This window comes from Vigna radiata, chromosome 11 (genome assembly GCF_000741045.1).
Source record: "Vigna radiata var. radiata cultivar VC1973A chromosome 11, Vradiata_ver6, whole genome shotgun sequence".
Classification (NCBI taxonomy): Eukaryota; Viridiplantae; Streptophyta; class Magnoliopsida; order Fabales; family Fabaceae; genus Vigna; species Vigna radiata.
The window spans coordinates 3,550,595-3,575,586 of NC_028361.1; the positions used below are offsets into that span (position 1 = coordinate 3,550,595).

At 31.9% G+C, this 24,992-nt stretch overlaps 3 protein-coding genes across 5 annotated transcripts; all 3 read left to right on the forward strand.

The window, feature by feature from the left end:
• Positions 1-11,252: 11,252 nt before the first annotated feature.
• LOC106778104 (LRR receptor-like serine/threonine-protein kinase HSL2) lies at positions 11,253-15,279 on the forward strand. Its single transcript, XM_014666019.2, has 2 exons — positions 11,253-14,545; positions 14,671-15,279. Exons 1-2 carry the CDS (start codon positions 11,983-11,985, stop codon positions 15,033-15,035), a joined length of 2,928 nt encoding a protein of 975 aa, XP_014521505.1. The 5' UTR covers positions 11,253-11,982; the 3' UTR covers positions 15,036-15,279.
• Positions 15,280-17,506: 2,227 nt separating this feature from the next.
• On the forward strand, positions 17,507-19,731 carry LOC106777927 (tubulin alpha-1 chain). The gene is made up of 4 exons (XM_014665755.2): positions 17,507-17,727; positions 18,078-18,312; positions 18,426-18,796; positions 18,893-19,731. The coding sequence occupies exons 1-4, from the start codon at positions 17,635-17,637 to the stop codon at positions 19,547-19,549; spliced, it is 1,356 nt and encodes a 451-aa protein (XP_014521241.1). The 5' UTR covers positions 17,507-17,634; the 3' UTR covers positions 19,550-19,731.
• Positions 19,732-21,972: 2,241 nt separating this feature from the next.
• LOC106776620 lies at positions 21,973-24,956 on the forward strand. 3 transcript variants are annotated; one of them, XM_014664102.2, is made up of 4 exons: positions 21,973-22,190; positions 22,653-23,073; positions 23,545-23,750; positions 23,849-24,956. In XM_014664102.2, exons 1-4 carry the CDS (start codon positions 22,116-22,118, stop codon positions 24,710-24,712), a joined length of 1,566 nt encoding a protein of 521 aa, XP_014519588.1. In that variant the 5' UTR covers positions 21,973-22,115; the 3' UTR covers positions 24,713-24,956. The 3 variants fall into 3 exon arrangements, with proteins under 3 accessions (XP_014519588.1, XP_022631697.1, XP_022631698.1); XM_022775976.1 differs by having other exon boundaries at positions 22,653-23,037; XM_022775977.1 differs by having other exon boundaries at positions 22,098-22,190; positions 22,633-23,073.
• The last annotated feature ends 36 nt before the right edge of the window (positions 24,957-24,992 follow it).

The window sequence follows — 24,992 nt, forward strand, 5'->3', positions numbered from 1 at the left end:
ATCTTTAATTTTTCATTAAACGATTGGCTTGGTTATTATTATTTTACTAAATTATATTTATATAAATCACTCTTATTTTTTTAAAAACACTGACTTTTACTGGTAATTACAATGATGACGACCATGAAAGTGTTCTATTATCTAATATATATATATATATATATATATATATATATATATATATATATATATATATATATATATATATATATTATTAAAATAATAAAAATTAAGTTATTGTACCCACGCCACGTGATCTTTTATTATCCCTATAATGCGTCTTTATGTAGGACAGGTCCCCCAATTTAAGTTCTTCGGGCTGTTCCCACTGCCCTACTTTTCTGGCACCACACAGACGCAACAAAGACAAAAATCGGAGATTTTGACCGATGGTTAGGATCGATGTTTGACAAAAGAAAACTGTAATTACATGTTCATTTGTCATTTCATCCAAATTCCATAAAAACATTTAATCATCGAAATGCTAATAAAAAATTAAATGTTTGCTCATTAAAATACGTAAAAAAAAAATGCTTTTTTCTATAACTTTTAATATATTCTCAGTAGAAAAATAATTATATAATCCATGTCTTAAAAAGATCCTTAAATAAACATTTACTCAAAGTGTCCAGGGAGACAAATTTGTTGAGAAATACGAACCCTATCAAATTCACAGATGAAAAGGAAGACAACTAATTATCTATGGATGTTCCTAGGCTTGTTTCTTCTAAGAGGGTGTGATTCGGTTAACTTCATTTAATTTTCTTATTAATATTTAAAAAACAAATTCATTCTCTAAACTACCTTCTTCATGCTAATTGAGGAAAAAATCAATTTAATAATAACATGCTTCAATTGAGATTTTGTTTTTCCCTTTTAAGAATTATATGATTGTTATCATAAAAATCAAAGAAGTCATGACAAATATAAATTTTAAATTTATTAAAAAGGTATTTTAAGAATATTTTATTCAACCACTTAGTATTTTAAATTTATTAAAAAGGTCATAACATATAATTTTTTTTACCTTGCGTTCAACGCGCGAGAGGGTTTAATTTCATTCAGTGTGTGAATTTTGTTGTATCTGAAGCCATGGTGAGAAGCCCAGTATCATGGCCCGACATCATTGTAAGGCCCATGTTTCCTTTCCTAAGTTGTAGGAAGAGAGTTTTTGAACATTCATTAAATAGAACTTGGATTCTATTTACTAGAGTTTTTATTTCTTGTTATTTTTGTTAAATTTTAGTTATAAAATTTTATCTTATTTTTTATTCATTTTTCATTTTAAAATATGTACACATTATTTCAATTTGATATTTTAAAATTAAAAATTTAATTTATATTTTTAAAAAGTAAACTTTAAACTTAAATCACTTTATTGAAATCGATTAGACTCGATGTAAATTTATTTTATGTCTAATTGATGTGAAACCTTCCATACACTCTTTCCAGTTATATATATATATATATATATATATATATATATATATATATATATATATATATATATCGAGCATGAATAAGATATTAATGAGTAATTCAATAATAGTCGATAACATGTGATACAATAGGTCCAACAAATAACAAATTATATTATGATAAGTTTTAGATATATCTGATATCATATTAAGAAATGCATTTTAAGTCTCACTTAGTCTTAAAAAAATAGTTTGTAAAATTAAGTTATACTCAAAATTTACTGTTTAAGATAATACTAGAGTTATCTAAAGTCTGTCATAATAATATTTGTTATTTGTTGAATTTATTGTATCTAAAGTCTATCATCGGTTATTGTATCACCATTTAATGTTTAGTTCTAAATTCGAAATGTATATGTCTAAGAATAAGAAGATGTGTTGGAGATTCCACATCAAATAAAAATCAGACAAATTTACAAAATATAAATTCCTGCAAATCTAATATTACAAACCAATTTTATGAAACTAAATTAGGCTTAAAATCAACTTAAAAATATAATATGTTCTAATATGTATTGTTTTTATACAGGAAGAGAATGTCATACCTTATTCTTTAATTTGTGTGAAGCTAAATTTCTAAAAAAACAAACTATGTTATTGAATATAAAACTTACTCTTTTAACTTGTATCAATCAAAAAGGAAGAAAAGTATCCACTTGTTGAATATCAACTTTTTTCTTTCATGGTATCCTCTCTTAGACGACAATAATAAACTATCAACTTAAATATGTTCTTCGAAGAAAACTTAAGTAATTTACAAATATTTTGTGGATTCAAAATTCAAGTACAAAAAATGTTAAATAATAAAAATATTTTTAAATTTATCATCTTAAAGCTTTAAGTTACGAGTGATGTTACTTTTTTTTTAATAAATTGAACTAATATCTTATTAACATTAGTAAATAATATTCAAAAGACTATATCTAAGACATGTGTTGGGTCTATTAAAGAGGAGATTTATTGGAGATATACAAACATTAATCAGATTTGAGTCCAAACATATAAAAAAATTGACACCATTCTATCAAAAATCTTAAAACAATTGATTAATGAATCTTTCACCTTTATATAATATTATACTTTTTAATTTTTATTTAACGTGTGTCTTGGACCTGCAATTAAAATCCCAAGAGTATGTATATCCTCAAATTTAACAGCAGCACATGCATGCCGTTTATTACAACATGGACATGATATTTACTCGACGAAAAGAAGTTAGGTCGTAAGAAAATACTTTACAACATTTCAGTTTGATTATTTTGAAAAAATTTAGATGACCAAAGTAAATATGTAAATTGATGTGTGCATTTGAGAAAACAGGAAAAAAGCTTATACACACCATTCCTTTAACACTAATAAATAAATCATGCATTCGAAAAATTAAAAACTATAAAATTTCACGATGTTATGTGTAAAAGAGAAGACTTTACGAATTTAAATAAATTTTACCTGATAATAGAAACTTTAGTACATGTTATACTTTATCATAAAAAATCAATTCACTCATAAGAAATCATTTTATCAGTAATGTTATTTCTCATTAAATTCAAATTACATAATTCAACGTATTTTATATTCTTAATTTATTTTGTCCGTGCTTATGCATGTGTGGTGTTGGGACGAGTAAGAAGTCCACAAGGCAAAGGTGAATAAGCCCATTACAAAATACAACTGGGGAAAGAAACTGTGTTTTTAGACCCGAAAAGAAAATAAAAAGCAAAAAGCAAACAAAGTCAATGAGTATAATTGTACTCTTTTGTTATAAACTTATGTACTTAAATATGATAAAAAAAAAAACTACCGTATCATCTTGTTATCTTATTTATTTAACACGATGTGGCAGTAGAATAAATTCTCATACTTTAGTGAAAAGAAAAATACAATTCAGAAAAATAAAATAAACTAATTTATTTTTTCCAGTCAAAGAAAATGGTTTCATTCCTTTGACCACTTATTCAGACCGGACGTGTGAAAACTTTGTTAATTGATTGTTGCATTCGATGATTTTAATAATTTTTGGGTTGAAGAAACAGAAAGGCACAAAATACAAGAGTGTAATGTAAGGTGTTTTTTTCCCAATTTTGTTGAAATTGGAATCTCCACCAGAGTCCAGTAAACACGGTGAGCGTCAGAAGTTGTCTAAGTAAATGGAAATGGCGTTTGATTTCAGTCTCATTCACACGGGGACACTCACCTCCGTTTTTTTAAGAGAATCTCTAATTAAACATTTCAAACAGAATCTATGGTCCACTTAAAATTTTAAGACTCTCATGGTGAAAGTAAACAAATTGTCTTATTTTAACATTTTGACATTTACATATATTAGCAAGGGTAAGTTGAAATTACATAGTAGAGGTGGAAAATAATTATGCTATTAAAGGGATTTTAACATTTTGGCATTTACATATCTTAATAAGATAAGTTGAAATCATATGGAAAATAAATTTGTTTTCATGTATATTTTTTGAACTTGTTCTTATTTGGATGGATAATATAGGATCAGTATGAACATATATCAACCTGTTTCCATTCCCGTTTAAGTTATTAAAATACTTATGGTACTTATGGTTAATAAGATAATATATATATATATATATATATATATATATATATATATATATATATATTATTCTTAGTATCTAGTTTTATGATTTTTGTTTTTTTAGCTACACACTTTTTTTCTTTTTCTAATTGTTGGGTTTGTGATGAAATTAATTCACATCTCCAAAATATTTTTCTATCTTATTATAACATTTATAAAGTTATGTTCAAAAGATGTATGTAAATTTAATATTTTTGTGTCTTATTTTTGAATATTTTAACTTTTTTTTTATAATTTTATTTATTGTTTAGATTTTTTGCATGAGAGTTTAAGTGTTTAATATATAAATAATTCATTTACTAGGTAATATAAAAATATTATCTCATTTATTATCTTATTTACACATTTTGTTTCATTTGAATAACTCTTTTTGTTTTTTTAAAACAATTTTCATTATCGTTCAGAGTTTTAATAGTTTCATATATGAAAATTTTTCGTAAATGTATAAGGTATTTTCATCTTATCATATATTTAATTATACATTTGTTTAATTTTGTGAGATTTCCAATATCAAATTATTTCTAACACATATTTGATATTTTTACATAATTATTTTTATTTTATTACTCATCATCATAATTGGAATTTTATCACTATATAAAAAAAATTGCTTACTAAAATACAGTAATTTAATGTCATTGTCATGAATTTTTTTTTCACCATCCAACATATTGAAGTTAAAAAAGTGAAAAATCTACATTAAACTTAAATTATGATTAGTATGATTTTATTAAGTGGTGTATTATAATTTTTATTAATTAGTATATAAAAAAGAGATTTCATCACATTTTAAAGAATTAGAGTAAAGAGATATCTGAAATATTTTCAATAATTTGAATATTTGTTCTCTTTTTGTAATATTTTAAAAATATTTTTAAATTTTATCAACTTTATTTCATTAATGTTTGCAAATTTAGCAAATATTTTGATTCTCGTAAAATTTTATTTGCTACTCGTTTGAAATGTATACTATTATAATTTTTTCCTAAATATTTAATATTGAAGAATCGGAAATACATTTTTTTATTTTAAATATTTGATAATATTATGTTTCCTTTGTAAGAATTTTTTATAATTTTATAAAAAATAATTTATTGATATTAAAACACTAAGAAAACAAGTATAGGTTTGTACATGATTAAAAGGATAAACTTGTTATTCGATGGAAATGAAGACAAGACGAAAAATTCATACTAGTTGTACTTGGTACGGGGATAAGGATGAATTTTTTTTTTAGGATGGACATGGGATAACGAAACGTGTTCTTATCATGTTCCGTTGTCATTCCTAATAACGAATATAAGTGTTTTTTTTGTTAGATTTGTAGAAGAAGTGAAAAGTATAATTTATAGACGTTGAATATCATGAAAATGATATCTTTCATGAGTAGAGATGTTAGATTCAATAAGATCTAAATGATGATATATAAGTATATGAAAAGAATAAGGAGAAAACTCAGATAGAGATGGAATTTCCTTTGCTAAGATGTTTAGATGAGTTAGGAAAGATATCAAACAATACAAATTAACCTTAATTTTTCACTTTGAGAAAATAAAAACATGTCAAATTGGGTTATGACTCTTAGTTTACGTGTGTTAAAGAGTAGAGGATGACCAAGCCTACACAAAAATTTTAATGTATTGATCTTATTTACTATATTAACAATGATAACATGTCGTGGATGAATACCTTGAATCCTTGAACTATGAATAACAAAATAAACTCAGACCTACAAACCAACTTGCTTGACCATTAAAATTTGGTGGTTGGATGAAAGTTTTCAACCTGCTACCTTGAAGATTAAGAAGAATTTTGTCTCTTACAAAATCACTAACATTTTGTGACTGAAAATGAAGTATGCAAAAGTGGTACAAGAAGTTTAATGATTTGTTTTAATAAGACAAGGTTTATAAGTATAGTATAAAGCATGCATTTATCTTTTGAAAAGAGAAGAAAAAAAATGTTTTGTTTTTGTTCTTTTAAATAGATGATATCTTTATAGTTATCCAATAAAAAGATAAAATAAGTTGTAGAAAATATTAAACTCAAAGGTTGAGATGAAAGATCTTGCTATTAAGAGAGAAATACTTAGATGAATATATGAAGAGATCAAACAATGAAAATCTTACATTTATGTTAATAAAACTATTTGAGTAAGGTTTCTTAAAGGTTTACTATATATAAAGTAAAGCGAATCCATTACCCAAATTCTTGATTTTGAAGAAAAAAGAAGAGAGATGAAGATTATTCCATATGTTAATAAAGTAATAACATAATATATGTTGTGGTTTGTAACATTCCATATAAGATTCATGTTGTTAGTGTTGTTGTTGGTAGATTCACGGTGAATTGTGAATGTTTACGTTGAAAGAATTTGTAGTGGACAGTAAAATATTTAAACATAATTAATCATAATATATTATCTTGAGTGTAGATGAACTCGTGAGCATAAACTATTGAGAATTTTGTACATAAATACAAGAAAGTTTATTTTTTTAATGTGTTTCCGTTGAAACTACAATTTGATAGAAAGCTAATTTATCTGGTATTTAGATAAAATATATTGTGTTTATATCTATAATCTGTATAAAAAACAGAAATCTAAAGCCAAATATTTATTTTAGTTGTTGATGAGTGAGTTTTATATATCTAAAAAACAGTATTTGGACTTGACACGAATTTTGTCGCAGAAAACCGGCCAAGAACTGCTTAAAAAACCCGTCAGCATCCACACACACATGTTATGGTTTACGATATGTCGAACACTAGAACATTAATCCGCCAAATACAATTAAGATAATGTAATTAATAATTAGTATGGTAATATGTGAAAGAGAAAAGGAGAGTTTTGTGTCTTACGAAAAAAAAGGGGACAAAGCGTAAGCCGAAAAAGGCCCGTCACCGGCCGAAAAACGCATTTGATTTGCCGCACGGACAAAACAAAACACACTTCTCTTCTCTTCTCTTATATACCATTCTCTTCCTATCCTATCTCATGCTTCTTCTTTTCCTTCTCTCAGAGACGACGACAACAACAATGAAGAGAAGAAGAAAACACTATTCCACACTTCCTTTTCTTTCTCTCCCTCCACACACGATCACCGACACCGACAACATAAGCTAACATTCCCACCTTCTCATGCTGCGCAAATAAAAGCTCAGGTTGTTCTATCATTTCTCCGCAGGATTGCAATGTAACTCTGCTCTTCCCACCTTTCTTTTTTGTTAATTTTCTCAAAAAAAAAGAAAGATTTATCTTCTAATCTATATAGATGGATAAAAAAAAAAGGCAGACAGAATAGAGCCAGGCAGTGGTAGTTTTAGGTTTATGGTTCCCTTTATAACATAGAAAAAGTTAATAAATTTGGTCGAAATTTCTTTTCTCCTTCTTTTGTTCTTCTCAAGAGGAGGAGAAGCACATAGAAAAGGCCAACTTTTTTCACTTGGGTTAGGCCATGTATCTTCATTATCTATAAGGATATCTGATATTCTCATTTTGTGGGCTTGGAAATTATTCATATTGTGGCTGTCATTTCTTCATAAGCATCCTTCTTCTTCCTTTGTGTACTTTCTGTTCTCTCGTTAATTATTTATTTGCCCAGAAAATAGCTGGTGATTTTAGTTTACAGCATGGTGATAGTTTTTTTCATCAAACATCTGTCCGCTGCAATGAAATTTCATCCACCCGTATTTTATGGTTCAGATATTTATGTTCTTAATTAGAATGATTATGAATCTTCTTTTAACTTTTTCTATTAATCCACTTAGTAAGTATCAAATATGTTTGGTATAGTACTTCATTTTTTCACAACGGATTACAAAGAAATATATGTGGCAGGGCTGATAATATTTTCTTCGTTTCTTCATTTTCTGTTCTGGCGAAACAGTTTTCAAGTTCTGCTGTTACTTCAGGAACTTCTTCAATCATCAGTTCCTGATTTATTAAAGATGTGAATTGTACACATGATAGCATTTAAAACTTAAGATTCCCCTGGAAAACCTGTAATTAATGTTATATTACTTTACTCATTTCGCAGAAACTAAAATTTAATGTCCCGATTTACTGTAAAACTATGAAGCTTGTACAGACTTATTTGGTTTAATTAATTTAATTAATAATTTCATTGATATTTATTTAACTTACCCTTATTGTGTTCAAGATAATAAGATAAAAGCAGGGAGGATTAAAAATAAAAATTGAACATACATAATGGTATATTAATGACAACTCCTTTTAACGAATTTGAGATATTACATAATCAGGAAGTTAACGATTAAACTCTTAATTACATGTTCAAGGAATGAAATCATTTATCAATCATGTTCTGCTAATTAATTAGTTGATAAGAGATTTTTAAAGTTTTTAAATTTTGGGTTTGTTTCTTTAATTGAATTTAATGATGAAATCAATTTGATTTATATATTAAAACATAGAACTTTATTGAAACGGAATTTGTAAACAACTCATATAGTTCAAAGTGTTGAATGCCAGAAAAAAGCTAATAACATTTTTGTCGAACACAACTTTTATTATTGGTTAAAATTTATAATAATCATACATTTTTAACAAACCTAATTTTCTATTTATAAATTTATTTATTACTTTTTAATAAATAAATTTTATTTAAAACTGTTGGTACTTGCTACATTCCTCAAACTTGAAATCAACCAACGACTCAACCACTGCTTCAAATAAACACAAACCTCGATCTGTGGTAAATTTATGAAAGCAAATCTTGCCGAAGCTTCCCTCGTGTTGCCCATAATGATGATACTAACCAATGTTGGAATAGCAGAACATAAATGTTTGAATAAAAGATCATTTTTAATCTTAAAAGTTAAATCTAATATTAAGTTTTTATGTTCTTGTTAGAAATAAAAAAAAAAAAAAAAAACTCATTCTTGGGGTATTTCATAATGGTGTATGAAACATTCATAGCATCTTGAATGTTGAGTTTGAAATGTTGAGCATCATAGAATACTTCATCTCAAATATCTTATGTATATCTTGAATAACGAGTGTATATCATCATAACAAATATGAATGAAGCGAATAATACTAGTGGTATGCCAAACGCGGTTTTCTTTATGCTTTATTTTATTTTCAAACCTCAAAATAATTTCCCTATGGTGTTCCTGTACAGTCAAAAGGTGCGGCATTTCCCTCTTTCGATATCCAATTTTGATTTTCTAAATAATATAATATACTCCATGAACTTGTAAAATCAATGAGAATGCAGTTTTGGTTAGAATTACGAGTACCTTATTTAATTAGTTAGCATGTGAATTAAACATTGAAACTGAATGATAATCTTTTGTTGCTAATTATCTACACAGAATTAAGTTATTCACATGTTTTTTTAACCTTCTCCAGTATTAAATTTGGGTTCATCGAAATTGGCGTACCCGAGTCAGAAAACATTTTCAGTGAAGATTGTTTGAAACGAATATTATTTATGCTATTGAACACAAGTCATTACAGGTCAACATGTGTAGCATTTGTTTCAACGTCGAAACATGACATACACAACATAGCTCTGGAAAAGTTCAAAGAGCTAAAAACCATTTCCAGTTGGAGAGGTTAATCAAGGAACCCAATCCAATGACTAAGTGACAACAATATTCCCAATCTTTAACCAAGTCAAAAAAGTTATACCATAAACAGAAGATTAGCATGTCTTCTTTTGTCGCTTATGTGTATGATTCTATATAGATGTGGCAACAGGGAATCTGATAGCCAATGTCTCTAATAATAAACCACAATGCTGAAGTAGCTCAACTAATTTGACCTTTTGTTTCGTTACAAGTTATTTTATACACAATGTAACATTTAATATGCCATTTGCTTACAAGTGCTTGCTAGTGCCTCCCTCCCATAGCCAGTAACTAAGAAGTCCATGACATTATGATAAATGGCCATGAAACTGCAGCTTCATGACGCGTAAATAGAGGTATCTTTTTTTCTAGTTCAATGACCAAATGATGTTTTATCACGACTCACGACTAATTCTTTTGCCAACTTGCAAAGGTCACTGTCACCTTATCAAGATTAATAGGGAATTGCACTGACAAGGTGACAATATTCAGCAGTACAACTGTGGAGTCAGCAAATGCATTTATTATACGGTTCATTATTTTGTGATGCTGTATTTGGTGCCAAAGGAGTTAAACCATCACGAGAGCTGGTTATGTTCTTATGCATGTTTGTAGTAATTTCTTGGCTAAAAACGAGTAAACCGTGCCACATTGCGTCATTAGTCATTACTTTTTTTATCAGTACATTAGCCATTACGTTAAGTATAACTCGTGTAACTTAATTTAATTTATGCTTTGATGCATAAAATAGTGCTATAATTCGAACTGCTAATGAGGTGGAATGGGAAGAAGTGAGGTTCATTAAGTACTAGTATTTCTTTATTTACAATGACTCTCGGGAATAATATTGTAAAGGGGAAGAAGGTGGGAGACAACTCCTGTCTTGTACCAAATAGCTGATTCTTCACGGCGACGCAGAGCCAGGAGCTTCACATTCTTCCCAAACAATAACTTGTGTATTTTAAAATTCCATTTTCAAATCTGTAATAGATCTTATGATGTTTGGAAATTTAACTGCAATGCTTTTGTCATTTTCCCATCTCACCAGGGAGGCTTTACTTATTCTCACACCCAAGCCTGTGGCACTGTAGCTAGCTAGCTAGCTACCTGCGTATCAAAATTATATCAAGCAATTCTATTCTTAGTTAGTTTGACGTATGTGAGTGAAAGATTATAGTGTTTTGTTTCGTAACGTTTTGGTAGCTTCTAAGCTTTTTTATGTGACTAGGAATATACCTCAGAGGTTCAACGAACTATTGATACATTCACAGCTCACACTGTGATGTCATTATGAGTAAATAGATAGTTTATATCCCGTTGGTGGATGATTTTTTATACATAGATTAAAACTGTCAATACGATATTAAAATCTGAGCATTTAAATAAATAAATATGGTTTTCTAAAATGATAAATTGAAAATCGACTTGTGACAATAAATCGGAAGGAATTATTGATTAGTTTATTGTTTTCTTTGTCATCACTTTCTTCTGTGTACCTAATTCACCCCAATGAGGTGGATGTGTATAATTATTATTCCTGTTCTTTCCAAAGTACTGGTTGTTCTTACAGTAGAATATAGGTGTAGGGTGGAACAAATTCTATTTCTGAATTTTAGAATGTCTGAGTTATAGGATCAGAAACTCTTATAATGCCTTTTTAGTTGCATTATTCATGTAGAAGAAAGAGGAAAAAGAATTGGTGTCAAACTCAAATGATGTGATCCACACCAAACTAGTCCAAATAAAATCCAAAGTCTTACAACACAGCTCTTTGGTGATACCAGGAACCTACAACAGTATCATTTATCTGGCTGGTGTCAAAGTGTCATCCACCAGAAAGCGATCCCAAAAGTGATTCTTCTTTCTGGAAGTATGCCTCTGTCCATTGGCAGTGTCCCATGTTCTCCGCTTCAGGTTCGGCGTGTACAGTAAAAGTAGTTCCTTTTTGCCACTTCTCTCACAACTTTGAAAATACGCCAACACGAATCACGTCTCTGATACACAAACGTCCATTTCCACTCCACAGTCAACTTCCCTTTTCCCTCTCATAATCCTAAAAGATGATACCTTTTAAATACTTAAACCAAGAGACCCGCGTGAGCTCCCATCAGTCATGTCCGCTTCCCACTTGTCACCATTTGTACGCATGCATGAAGAAGAAGATGAGCTATCACGAGGGGAGGAGCCGGTCTGAGACTCGTACCCAACAACAAGGTCCCAAGGTTCCATCAAAAGTTAAGCATTTTCATTTGCTCAGAACAAATTAAACTCTTCCTTCCTTCGCTCTCTTTATATTGATTGTTCAACATGCCTCAGCCATTGTTTCTGTTTTTACTTTTATCTACATTGTTCTCAAGTGGTTTATCCCAAACGGTTTCCCTCCAAAGAGAGTCTCGAATTTTACTTCGGGTTAAGAACACCCAGCTTGAAGACAAAAACAAGAGTCTCCAAGACTGGGTACCAAACACAGACCACAACCCCTGCAACTGGACCGGCATTACCTGCGACGCACAAAACCATTCACTTGTCTCCATTGACCTCTCAGAAGTTGGAATCTACGGTGAGTTCCCCTTCGGTTTTTGTCGCATTCACACCCTCCAAAACCTCTCTCTCGCATTCAATTTTCTCTCCAATTCTCTCTCCCCCAACTCCCTGCTCCTCTGCTCCCACCTCCGTCTCTTGAACCTCTCCGACAATTTATTCGTTGGAGACCTGCCGGAATTCACGCCAAAGTTCACCGAACTAAGGGTGTTAGACCTTTCGAAAAACAACTTCACTGGCAACATTCCGGGGAGTTTTGGACAGATTTCACGTCTGAGAGTGCTCGTTTTATGCGGCAACCTTCTGAGCGGAACCATCCCTCCCTCTTTAGGCAATCTCAGTGAGTTAACTCGTTTGGAACTAGCTTATAACCCCTTCAAACCAGGACCGTTGCCTCCCCAACTAGGAAACCTAATTAGTCTTGAAACACTGTTCCTCGCTGCTGTTAACCTCGTAGGGGAAATTCCACCCACTATCGGTAACCTCACCTCGCTCAAAAACTTGGACTTATCAAAAAATGGTTTGTCTGGTAATATCCCAAACAGCATTTCAGGTCTGAAAAACGTTGAACAAATCGAACTATTTGAAAACCAGCTTTCCGGTGAATTACCCCAAGGTTTAGGAAACCTCAGTAGTTTAATTCTCTTGGACCTCTCTCAGAACGCTCTCAGCGGGGAACTACCACATGCAATCGCCTCTTTGCGTCTCTATTCTCTCAATCTAAATGACAACCTTCTCGGGGGGGAAATTCCTGAAATTTTAGCTTCAAATCCCAACCTGTATCAACTGAAACTCTTCAACAACAGCTTCACCGGGAAACTTCCACAAGATCTGGGACAAAACTCAGACATACAGGAATTCGATGTCTCCACGAATGACTTCGTGGGAGAGTTGCCAAAGTACCTCTGCAAGAGAAACAAACTCGAGCGTCTCATCACGTTCGCAAATCGCTTCTCAGGAACGCTCCCTGAGCAATATGGGGAGTGTGATTCTCTTCAGTATGTCAGAATCCAGAACAACCAGTTATCAGGCCAGGTGCCTCCAGCTTTTTGGGCCCTTACAGGGCTTCAGTTTCTTGAAATGTCCAACAACAGGTTTGAAGGTTCTGTCTCTGCTTCCATCTCTGTGGCATTCACCAAGCTCATTTTGTCTGCTAACAATTTTTCTGGCAAATTCCCAACGCGAATCTGCCAACTCCCTCACCTTCTGGAGATTGACGTCAGCAAGAACCACTTCACCGGTGAAGTTCCCACGTGCATAACTGGGTTGAAAAAGTTACAGAAACTTAAGATGCAAGAGAATATGTTCACCGGCGAAATACCCAGTAACGTAGCCCTCTGGAAGGACATGACAGAGTTGAACCTGTCATTTAACCAATTTTCCGGTTCAATCCCGCGAGAACTTGGCAGTTTACACGATTTGACAAACCTTGATCTCGCCAGTAATTCTTTAACGGGGGAGATTCCGGTGGAGTTGACGAACCTCAGACTCAACCAGTTCAACGTCTCTGATAACAATCTTTACGGGGAGGTTCCTTCAGGTTTCAACCACCAAATGTACTTTTCCAGTCTAGAGGGAAACCGGGGTCTGTGCAGCGGCGTTATCAAAACCCTACCTCCTTGTTCGAAACGCAGGCCGTTTTCTCTACTTGCGATTGTCGTTTTAGTTGCCTGCGCTTCGCTCGTTGTGGGGTCCATGTTGTGGTACCTGAAGAGCAAGACGCGCCGTAAATCCAAGCGCTCGTATTTGTCAACCGCGTTTCAGAGGGTTGGGTTCAATGAAGAAGAAATTATTTCAAACTTAACCAGGGAGAACGTTATTGGAGCAGGGAGTTCGGGTCGGGTCTATAGGGTGAGGCTGAAAACGGGGCAAACGGTGGCAGCGAAGAAGCTGTTCGGCGGAGTGCATAAGCCTGACACTGAATTGGTGTTCAGGGCGGAGATTGAGACGTTGGGTAGGATTCGGCATGCCAATATTGTGAAATTGTTGTTTTGTTGCAGCGATGATGAGTTTAGGGTATTGGTGTACGAGTACATGGAGAACGGGAGCTTAGGGGATGTGTTGCATGGTGAGGAAATGTGTGGGGAGTTGATGGAGTGGTCTAAAAGGTTCGCAATTGCGGTGGGTGCGGCTAAGGGGTTGGCTTATTTACACCATGATTGTGTGCCGCCAATTGTTCACAGGGATGTGAAGAGTAATAACATTTTGCTGGACCACGAGTTTGTGCCCAGAGTTGCAGACTTTGGCCTCGCTAAGACATTGCAGCTTGAGACAACCCAGGGTGCTGTTATGTCCAAGGTTGCCGGATCATATGGCTACATTGCTCCAGGTCAGTTTTATTTTGTTTTTCCCTATATGAACACAATCTATAGAAAAAAATGAAGAGAATGCGAATGTTTCATGTTTTGGAAAACTTAATTCCTAATATATCTGTACCAATCTGATATTTTGTAGAGTATGGTTATACAATGAAAGTGAACGAGAAGAGCGATGTGTATAGTTTTGGGGTTGTGCTGATGGAATTGATCAGCGGGAAGAGGCCAAATGACTGTTCATTTGGCGAGAACAAGGATATAGTGAAATGGATGACTGAGATTGTTTTATCAGCGTCTTGTGAAAGAGGAAGTGACAATGTGGGAGGAGGTAAAGATTATATTATGAGCAAGATTGTGGACCCAAGATTGAACACAAGCACTTGTGACTATGAAGAGGTTGAGAAGGTTTTAAATGTGGCCCTACTCTGCACCTCAGCATTTCCCATTAATAGACCTTCCATGAGAAGGGTGGTTGAATTGCTCAAGGACCATAAACTGCCATGATACTGTGTTGAGCTTCACAGGCTCTGTCCAATAAAGGACCCAAATTTTGTATGGGAGTCTCAGTGGGCACCACGAGAAAGCTATTGATGTCTCTGTATGCTTGCATGAATTCTTACTTACAAGGAAATTCTCAGCATATATATTTTTACAGATTTAATGGTAAATGAGTAACTGTTTAGCTTCATTGCATGCAAATGTAAATATGACTTGCTATTAATTCTGATAAGGTATTATGATATCAACATATTGATGTAAATAATAATTAATAAATTATTTGTAAATATAATATACTATTAATTTGGTTTAGTGTGATTTTAGATGATTTCACATTAATAATCAATCAAACTCTATTAAAATAACATATGTAGAAACTTATCACATTATTTCAATTTCAAATTTATCTTTGTACCATCTCTTAACCATCTTTCAAGAATGTGTTATAAAATTTAAATATCAATTAAATTTAAGGTATCACTAATATTATACTTTATTCTATGGTAGCATTTGTTTGTACAGATTTTTAAACATGTATATGTTAAAAGATTTAGAAACACCAGCTATGTTGGTAAGCTTATATAAGTATAAGTTTTTATTTGAGTTTTAAACAGCTAGTATATTTATTATTTTATCCTTATTTTTCCTATTGTTGAAGCTCAAACAAATTTCATGTTCTTTTTATTTAAAACCTAAATTCATATATAAATTTCGTTTTTATGATTAAATAAATCACTTGTACAACAATAGTGTTAAATTTTCACAAATAAAATATTTATATGAAAGTAAACTTCAGTATTCCAGTATTATAAATCTGATCATACCCATGTAACACAAATAACATGATTAATTAATTCCAACGTCCTAATAAATATTACCTTATCACATTGATAAAAGCATCCTATGGTCTAGAGACAAACTATTTTCATATTAAAAATACAAGTTTTGCTGTAGGTTAAGATTAAACTATACATTAATTTACAGAAAATTTCCAACATAAACTTTTAAAATATTTGTTTTTAACTTACATGAAATGTTAATTTTAAAACAAGAAATTTTGTAAACTAAAAAAGTTTTGTTAATTAAAATTGATGTTTGAATATTTATACTTATATATAAGGAGGATGTATACAATTTTTATTTCATTTTAATTTTTATAATATAATTATTAATTATTATTTTTTAAATATAATTGTTAACTATTTTTTTAGAAGTAATTGTTATTAATTTTGTTATTTTGATAAAAGTATCCTATGGTCTGGAGACAAACTATTTTCATATTAAAAATACAAGTTTTGCTGTAGGTTAGGATTAAACTATACATTAATTTACAGAAAATTTCTTACATAAAATTTTAAAATATTTGTTTTTAACTTACATGAAATGTTAATTTTAATTTAAGAAAGCTTGTAAACTAAACAAATTTTGTTAATTAAAATTGATGTTTGAATATTTATACTTATATATAAGGAGGATGTATACAATTTTTATTTCAGTTTAATTTTTATAATGTAATTATTAATTAATTTAAAATATATATATATATATATATATATATATATATATATATATATAATTGTTAACTTTTTTTTATAAGTAATTGTTATTTTGAAATTTTAGTATAAAATTGTCATATATTTCTTTTTATTTTTGTTTTTTTATTATATTTGTAGTTTTTATTATTCACTTTCATTATTTTTCTCTTATATATTAATTTCTTAATTTACATATATTATTAAATTATTACACAATACAAATATTTAGAAAATATAAATATATTATTTTATTGAAGATAAGTATTAGATAGAGTTGGGGTACCTTATTGTTGGTGTGTTGGGAAAAAAATATAGTATATTTTTTTTTTAGAACAAAAATTTTTTTGATATAGAATTTTTAACAAAGCACACATATATTTTTATTATTTATTTATTGTTATACTGATGTATTTTAAATTTAAAAAGAAAATGATACGTATAATCTATCAAAATGTTGTAAAGAAAATATGTTTAAGATATCATTATCTTTGTTTTTATAAGGTGAAACTGTTTTCCTCCTTTCTTCCCCAAAGAAAAGCCTAATCTTTCTTCATCTTCTTTCCCTCGTGATGGCTTGTTTTTGAAGCAAGGGTGATTCTAATACCTGAAGGCATAGACTCTGTTACAGTGACCGTTACAGGTTACAACCCATTCAAATGGTATAATCCGAAATAAATAAATAAATAGTAACAAAAGTGAGTCTTAATTTGGAAAGAAGGATACCTTACTTTGCACAGAAGGTATCCACGTGGAGGGTGATGAGTCATGGAGCGCGTGAACAGGAAGAAGGAGGGTAAAATCGGAAACAGCAAAGTTTGAGTTCACCCCGTTGGGTGGAATAAAAAGAAACCAACTTAACTGTGGTTAAAGTTTAAACCACCACTTAACCACTCTGTTTCGGTCCAGTGTTTAATAAAGTTCCAGACATCTACGCCTATAAAAGAAAGAAAACCAAACCAGAAAAACGGATCATTCTGCCACAAACTGGGTGGAGTAGCGTCTTCATAAACGCTAACCTCTTCATTCTTCTCTTTCTTATTCTTCTTCCTTCCATTTTCATCTCTGAGAAAATGAGAGAGTGCATTTCCATCCACATTGGCCAGGCTGGCATTCAGGTCGGAAATGCTTGCTGGGAGCTCTATTGCCTCGAGCATGGCATTCAGGTAATCCAACCGCTTTTATTTTGTTCATAAATTCAAGATCCGTTTCGGATACTACCAATCCAACAATACATTATAAATAATTACTTTTTTTTTTTCGTCTTTTTAGTTATTTTGTAATTCGAATTCCTTGTTTATGGACAATTGCGTGTGGATCCACTTTGATCTTAACATTTTGCCATGCACGATCAGTGGCGATAGCTAAGAAATCATCTCAAATAAAAAAATAAAAAAAATTGACATCTACGTGTTCATTGTAGCGCATGTTGAATTTGTTGAGTGTGCAATATGCGAAGAAGTTATTGGTTGGAATGTATGGATGTTGAGCGTTGTTGTGTGGTGTGGTGTTTTAGGCTGATGGACAGATGCCGAGCGATAAGACGATGGGTGGAGGTGACGATGCTTTCAACACCTTCTTCAGCGAGACTGGAGCAGGAAAGCACGTGCCTCGTGCAGTTTTTGTAGATCTTGAGCCCACTGTCATTGATGAAGTTAGGACCGGCGCATACCGCCAATTGTTCCATCCTGAGCAGCTTATCAGTGGAAAGGAGGATGCAGCAAACAACTTCGCTCGTGGCCACTACACCAGTACTGTTTCTTTCCCCCTTTTTCGCACATTTCACAAGACATGTTGTGCATTATGTTCCATTCTCTAATAACTGATAGCATATTCTTTTTCTTACGGTAATCTCTTGAATCAGTTGGGAAAGAGATAGTTGATCTTTGCTTGGACCGCATCAGAAAGCTTGCCGACAACTGCACTGGTCTCCAGGGTTTTCTGGTTTTCAATGCTGTGGGTGGTGGCACTGGTTCTGGTCTTGGTTCCCTTCTCTTGGAACGACTTTCAGTGGATTACGGCAAGAAATCCAAGCTGGGTTTCACTGTCTATCCTTCTCCGCAAGTTTCAACCTCTGTTGTTGAGCCTTACAACAGCGTCCTTTCCACTCATTCCCTTTTGGAGCACACCGATGTTGCTGTGCTTCTTGACAACGAAGCCATTTATGATATATGCAGGCGTTCCCTTGACATCGAGAGACCCACATACACCAACCTTAACCGCTTAGTTTCTCAGGTTTGCGTCTATTCAACACATTTCAGTGGAATTAAAAGTTCTGCTTTTATCATTTCATATCATCATGCTCTGAGTTTGATATGATAATATTTTCAGGTGATATCATCACTGACTGCATCTCTGAGATTTGATGGTGCTCTTAATGTGGATGTTACCGAGTTTCAGACTAACCTGGTACCATATCCCAGGATTCACTTCATGCTTTCATCCTATGCTCCCGTTATTTCAGCGGAGAAAGCATACCATGAGCAGCTTTCAGTTGCAGAGATCACGAATAGCGCATTTGAGCCGTCCTCTATGATGGCCAAGTGCGACCCTCGACACGGCAAGTACATGGCCTGTTGTCTGATGTACAGAGGTGATGTGGTCCCTAAAGATGTTAATGCAGCTGTAGCTACTATTAAGACCAAGCGCACTATCCAATTTGTTGATTGGTGTCCCACTGGGTTCAAGTGCGGCATCAATTATCAGCCTCCAACTGTTGTTCCAGGGGGAGATCTTGCCAAGGTGCAGAGGGCAGTGTGCATGATCTCTAACTCCACCAGTGTAGCTGAGGTTTTCTCACGCATTGATCACAAATTTGATCTTATGTATGCTAAAAGGGCGTTTGTGCACTGGTATGTTGGCGAGGGCATGGAAGAGGGTGAGTTCTCCGAGGCTCGTGAAGATCTTGCTGCCCTTGAGAAGGACTATGAGGAGGTCGGTGCAGAGCCTGGGGAAGGCGAAGAAGGCGAGGAAGGGGATGAGTATTGATTACGAAGTTTGTATGTCATTACTTTTTATTTATGGTTGTTTTCGTGATGGTGTTCTTTTATGTACTTTCCTTAGCTTTGCTTTCTAAGTTGTTTGCATGTTGTTGCTTATATGATTGTTTCCATGGGATTGTCCATCTGGTGGACCTTGCTCTGGTCCAGAACAAAACAACTTCAATGATATGATCGTGGCTCTGTTAGAATTGATAACTTTATGGGTACTAATTAATCTAACACACTATTATGTTTGGATGTCACTCACGTATACTACTAAAATTCTATACACTAATTTCACACTATTTGCTTACATTTTATGATCTGCAAATATATTAATCTAAATAAAATATTGGATTTTGATATTTTTACAATAGTAACATTTTTACAATAGAATATAATATTTACTATTATTTTATTAGTGTGTTTGAATTTATATTTAAAAAAATATTTAAAATAGATAAATCATAATGTATCATGTAAATGTAAGCGTTATAAAAAAAAAAGTAGTTATTGAAAAAACTTTTTCCTAAAATATTAGATCGAATGATAATTAATTTTTCATATTATTATTACAAGATTAATAATAACTATGGGTTTTTAAAGTCTTTTTAATAATTATGTAATGTTTGAATGTATTAGCTATATTGATTTAGATATATTGTATTCAGAGTAAATGTGTCACTTAAAATTATTAGAGTACAAAATTTGAAGTGTAAAACGACGAAATGGTTCTTTTATCTTGGCCAGGGACATGAACTATTTGAGTCCTGTCCTTTGCTAATTCATTCGTGCGATAATTTCCCCTATGATTATTTCATTTACTATGAAAGAAAAAAACTAAACACAAAGTACACTATGAAGTCTCAGCTGTCTTGATAATATAAAAGGAGTGCCTAAGCATAAGCATAATGAACAATGAATAATTATTTGCCAATGTAGAAATTCAAGATATTAAAAGAATAATAATGCAGAATCTGTACTAGCGATTTCAAGTACAACTAGTTCACAATCCTAGGAAGACGTATGTCAAGTGAAAAAGAAACCGGATAATTTGCAAAAAAAAAAATATATTTAGTCATTTGGTTTTTGTTTTCGTATAAAAGTGTCAATTTGTTCTTCAATTTTTTTAATCTCAGTTTGATTATCATCAGTGAAAATTGATTTAATTTGGTTATAACTTGTGAAAAATTGCTATAATTTGACTTTTTTGATTAAATTTTTTAAGACAAATCCAATTTTTTAATTAAAATTAAAGTTGTTAATAAAAATATGATATTTTAATGATGTAATTAACAAAATAAAAAATCATAGTGTTAATGTTGTTAAAAATCATTTATTCATTATAAGAAATTTAAGAAAATAACTAAATTGCATCAATTTTTTATGCATTAAGATCAAATTGCATCTATTTTTGTAAATTAAAATTAAAAAAAATTAATGGATCAACTTGATATTTTTAAACGAAAATATAAACCAAACAAGTAATTAAACTTTTGTAATACGAGAATAACCGATCCAATATAATTTGATTAAATACATCATTATCCAATACTGCCATATTATATACTACATGCTATGCAAATACAATTGAAAATCAAACTATGAGATATTATTGATAAATTATTCATATTAAGAATATAATTAATCTCTTTTGATTTTGATATGTTTTTCAAATTTTAAATAAAACACTTTTTATATGTCAATGTTTTTACAATGACAAAAAAAAGAAGGTCAAAGTCAATTTCTTTTTAAAGTTGAATTTTAATTTTCTTGTTTAGTATTCACTCGTGATCAATAGGTAAATAGTTCTGGAGTGAAAACAACCAAAGGATTGAAAATACTTATTATTTATTTTTTATGAAGATGAAAATATAACGTGATTTATATATAAAAAAAAAAGTACTTGAAAATGTATAAAAACAAATGTATTTTAGACAAAATCATGAATAAGAGATATACATATTACATGAAAATTAGTTTTATTCTTATTTATGTATTATTTATTAATAGTTAAGTTTTAGAAATTAAGTGCAGATATCTAGATCTCTGAAGTTCATCATCAATTATATATTAATATTAATTAATTTTGGTGAAGATCATCAAATTGTAAACTCATCGTCATATTTATCCATCCTTTTTTATCGATCAGGTCATGTACAGTAGTCACAGTAAATTTTTTATTTTTTTTTAAACTTCTTTTAACAACACTTTTTAACAACATTTTTTAATAATTTGTTAATAATACATATGTAATTGGTTTATTTAAATATTTTTTAAATATAAATTCAAATAAATTAATAAAATAACGTGTCTTTGTTAAAAAAAAGTTATTAAGAAGTGTTGTGAAAATATTTTTTTTTTTTTCTTATGTGGTTTGGTAAATAAAAACCAGTCTTCAGTCAGCCCAAGAACTTGGAAAGAAGAGAGAGAGAGAGAAAAGGCAGTGAAAAGTCACGCGGGTAAGAAGTTGAAGGAAACTGAAGGATTTCGTCTCCAAATCATATTTACAGCTTCAACCCAGTGAATCCTTGCATTGCAGGTTTAAGGGTATTATTTTTTTATTAGAGCCTATGGAAAACAAAAAGGAGGAACATAAACTAGCTTTCGTTTGTAAGCAAGAATCTCACACAAATGATGAAACTCAGGTATGGAACTCTCCTATCTCTCACTTTTATACCAAAGTAATCAATCTTTGCCTTTATAAATTCAGCTTCTTGTGAAGATTTTTTTTTTTTTTTCTTCCTACCTTGTATGGCTTAGTTCTATATTGCTGCCGCCACAGAATACCAGAGACTAAAAATGAATGTCACTCATAGGTAGGGAAAATGATGAATTTTAAAGTAAAGGAATTAAAGATTGATTCTTTATCCTTAAAAACTCACTTGTTTTTTTGTTGTATCTTTGACATAAAAAAAAAAAAAAAATTGTATTATCTACTTTTCTTCTATCTTGGGTATCTTAGGGTTATCATCTTTTCAATTGGAATCACATCTAAAGCAGTAACTCGAATACCTTGTATGCGAAGAAATATAACATGTATGTATTTCAATTTTGTGTTGTTTAAATACTCCTGTTGAATTTATTTAGATGAATATGATTATTAACAGAGCAAGCGACATAATGCACAACCAAATGTGATTGTTGTTCCGAGTGCCAAAATTAGTAGTTCCTCACCTTCACTTGAGAACACACCTAACTCAAATCAGCAACAACAAGCTTCAATTGTTCAACGGCCCTACAATGCTCAAAGTGCCTCAGAACAGTTATCGGCAATGGACTTCCCCAGCCAAGCATCAGCAGCTGGTGCCTTAAATCAATGGCATCAGTATCCACACCTATTTGCCCAGTCAGCGTCACCCTTTTGGCAATCTCATCCACCCTCCGCCGTGGCTGGCCCATCACTTGGAGCAAATGTCCCTACCATCTATCACCCATTCACTGATACTGGCTTTCCTGCAGCACCTTCCTCTACAACACAGACACCACCTCCTAGTATGTGTTACAATTACCCATTTCCTGTCTTTCCATGTAAGTATGCAACTTTTACTCTTCACATGGCATGCAGTACTTTATACAACAATTATTTTAGAGTTGAAACTGACACATATATAAGTTTCTGAGCAGGGTGAATTTTACTTGTTCATAGTACACGGTCTTTTATCATTGTCATCCAGAAAGCAATAATATAACAAACTTAACAGGACCATAATATAATGGCATAAAACAATATAATGAAGAACATGGGTCGATGTATACATCTAGACATTTCAAATACTATATGATAATTTGTATAATTATTGTGGTATTCTCATTTGATTTGGCTTAAAAGTTTAAAATCTATATGGGCAATTATTGAGTTGTTCAACATGGATGGGTCCCGAACATGATCAGTATTTTGCTTTTGAAGTGTGTGCTTCGTTCATTGTCAATGCCAGGAACAGGTTGGGTGTAGTAAACATACTTTAAGCAATAACATAGAGTTTGATACGTTGTTTTCAGGTTATTGGGGTCCATCTTCTTACATGGCTCAGTTGTACCAAATGCAGCATCCTTATGTTCACAGTTTTCCTGATGCACTTAACTTTTCTTCAGCAACACCGAAGGTGCCAAATTGCTCAGCTTCTGCAGAGAATTATTCTCAAATAGGAAATATCAAATCGCCTTCAGAACTTACTCAGAAGTACCAACAACTCTGGGAAGCTGAGGTGAGTACTTCTCCCCATGTCACACACAAATTGTGATCATTATGACTTCTAGTGCCTTGAATCTTGACTACAGGCATGAACAACTTTCTTTCTTACAGAAAGCAAAGAATGTCGAGCTGCGGAGGGTGACACATAAATTGCGAGCTAAAGTTTCTGGTTACAAGGATAAGCTGAAGAAGCTTAAAAAAGAAGTCTCCTCATTCAAACAGAAAACAGAATTGGCCTTTAAACAAGTTAATGGAACAGTGCCTGCAGGACCAACTCAACCTTTGAAGAAGAGAGGGAGGCCTAATCTGTCATTGGCCTCAGTCGATGCATTGAACGAGTCTTACCTCCTGGCTGGTGGTAAAAGGCCTTCAATGTGTAACTCTTTGTCTCAGAATAAATCACCCTTTGAAAAAGTTAAACCCATCTTTGAAAAAGTCATTCTTAAAAAGGTGGAAAATAAAGAAATAACTACTCGTTTCACCACTAAAATGGCACAGCAGGAAAACAATGTAAACAGCTTAAATACTGGAAAAGATGTGAGCTGCAACATCCAGATTAATCAGATTTACCCAATCAAATCTGCATCTCAAGGTCATGTTCATCAGGAATCTGAGGGAGTCCAGACATGGGGAAGTCGAGTACATGTTAATTTTGGAAAGGGCAAAGACTTGGGATCCTCAGAAGTGTTAAACCATGACAAGAGTGTTTCTTCTAAAAAATATATTGGAAATACAGGGTTGAATGCTGGCAAACATTTGGAAGACGATGTAATGGATGTATCAGATGACATTTTCATCCAACGGGGACAAAACATAGCTCCTGGATGGAGTTTGAGGTTAGCAGAAGAGGATGATGTTTCAGAATATATTGAAGGATCAGCTAAAGATGAGAATGAGGCAATGGGGGATGACACTAGCTCTGCTGAAGAAATTGGTGTAACAAAAGAGCTAGGTGGTTGGTTACCCCATGGGTAAATGCTTTGCAACTAGTCCAAAAGCTATGTTTACCATTAACAGTTGACAATAGTGTTTTGTGAAGAAATGTCTTACATCTACTGCCTTAACAGTAGAATTTTTTGATAATGAAATCACTCTGATAAACTGGGATAATCATCCAGCTAGGTGAAGGGTCACCAAATTGCCCAGAATTTTGTTATGAACTATAAAGCAGTATGTAGATTTTTGTTAACATTTTGCCGCATCATTCAGGGAATTACAAGTGGTTTGTCCTTAATGAGTCACTTGTTTATATAAT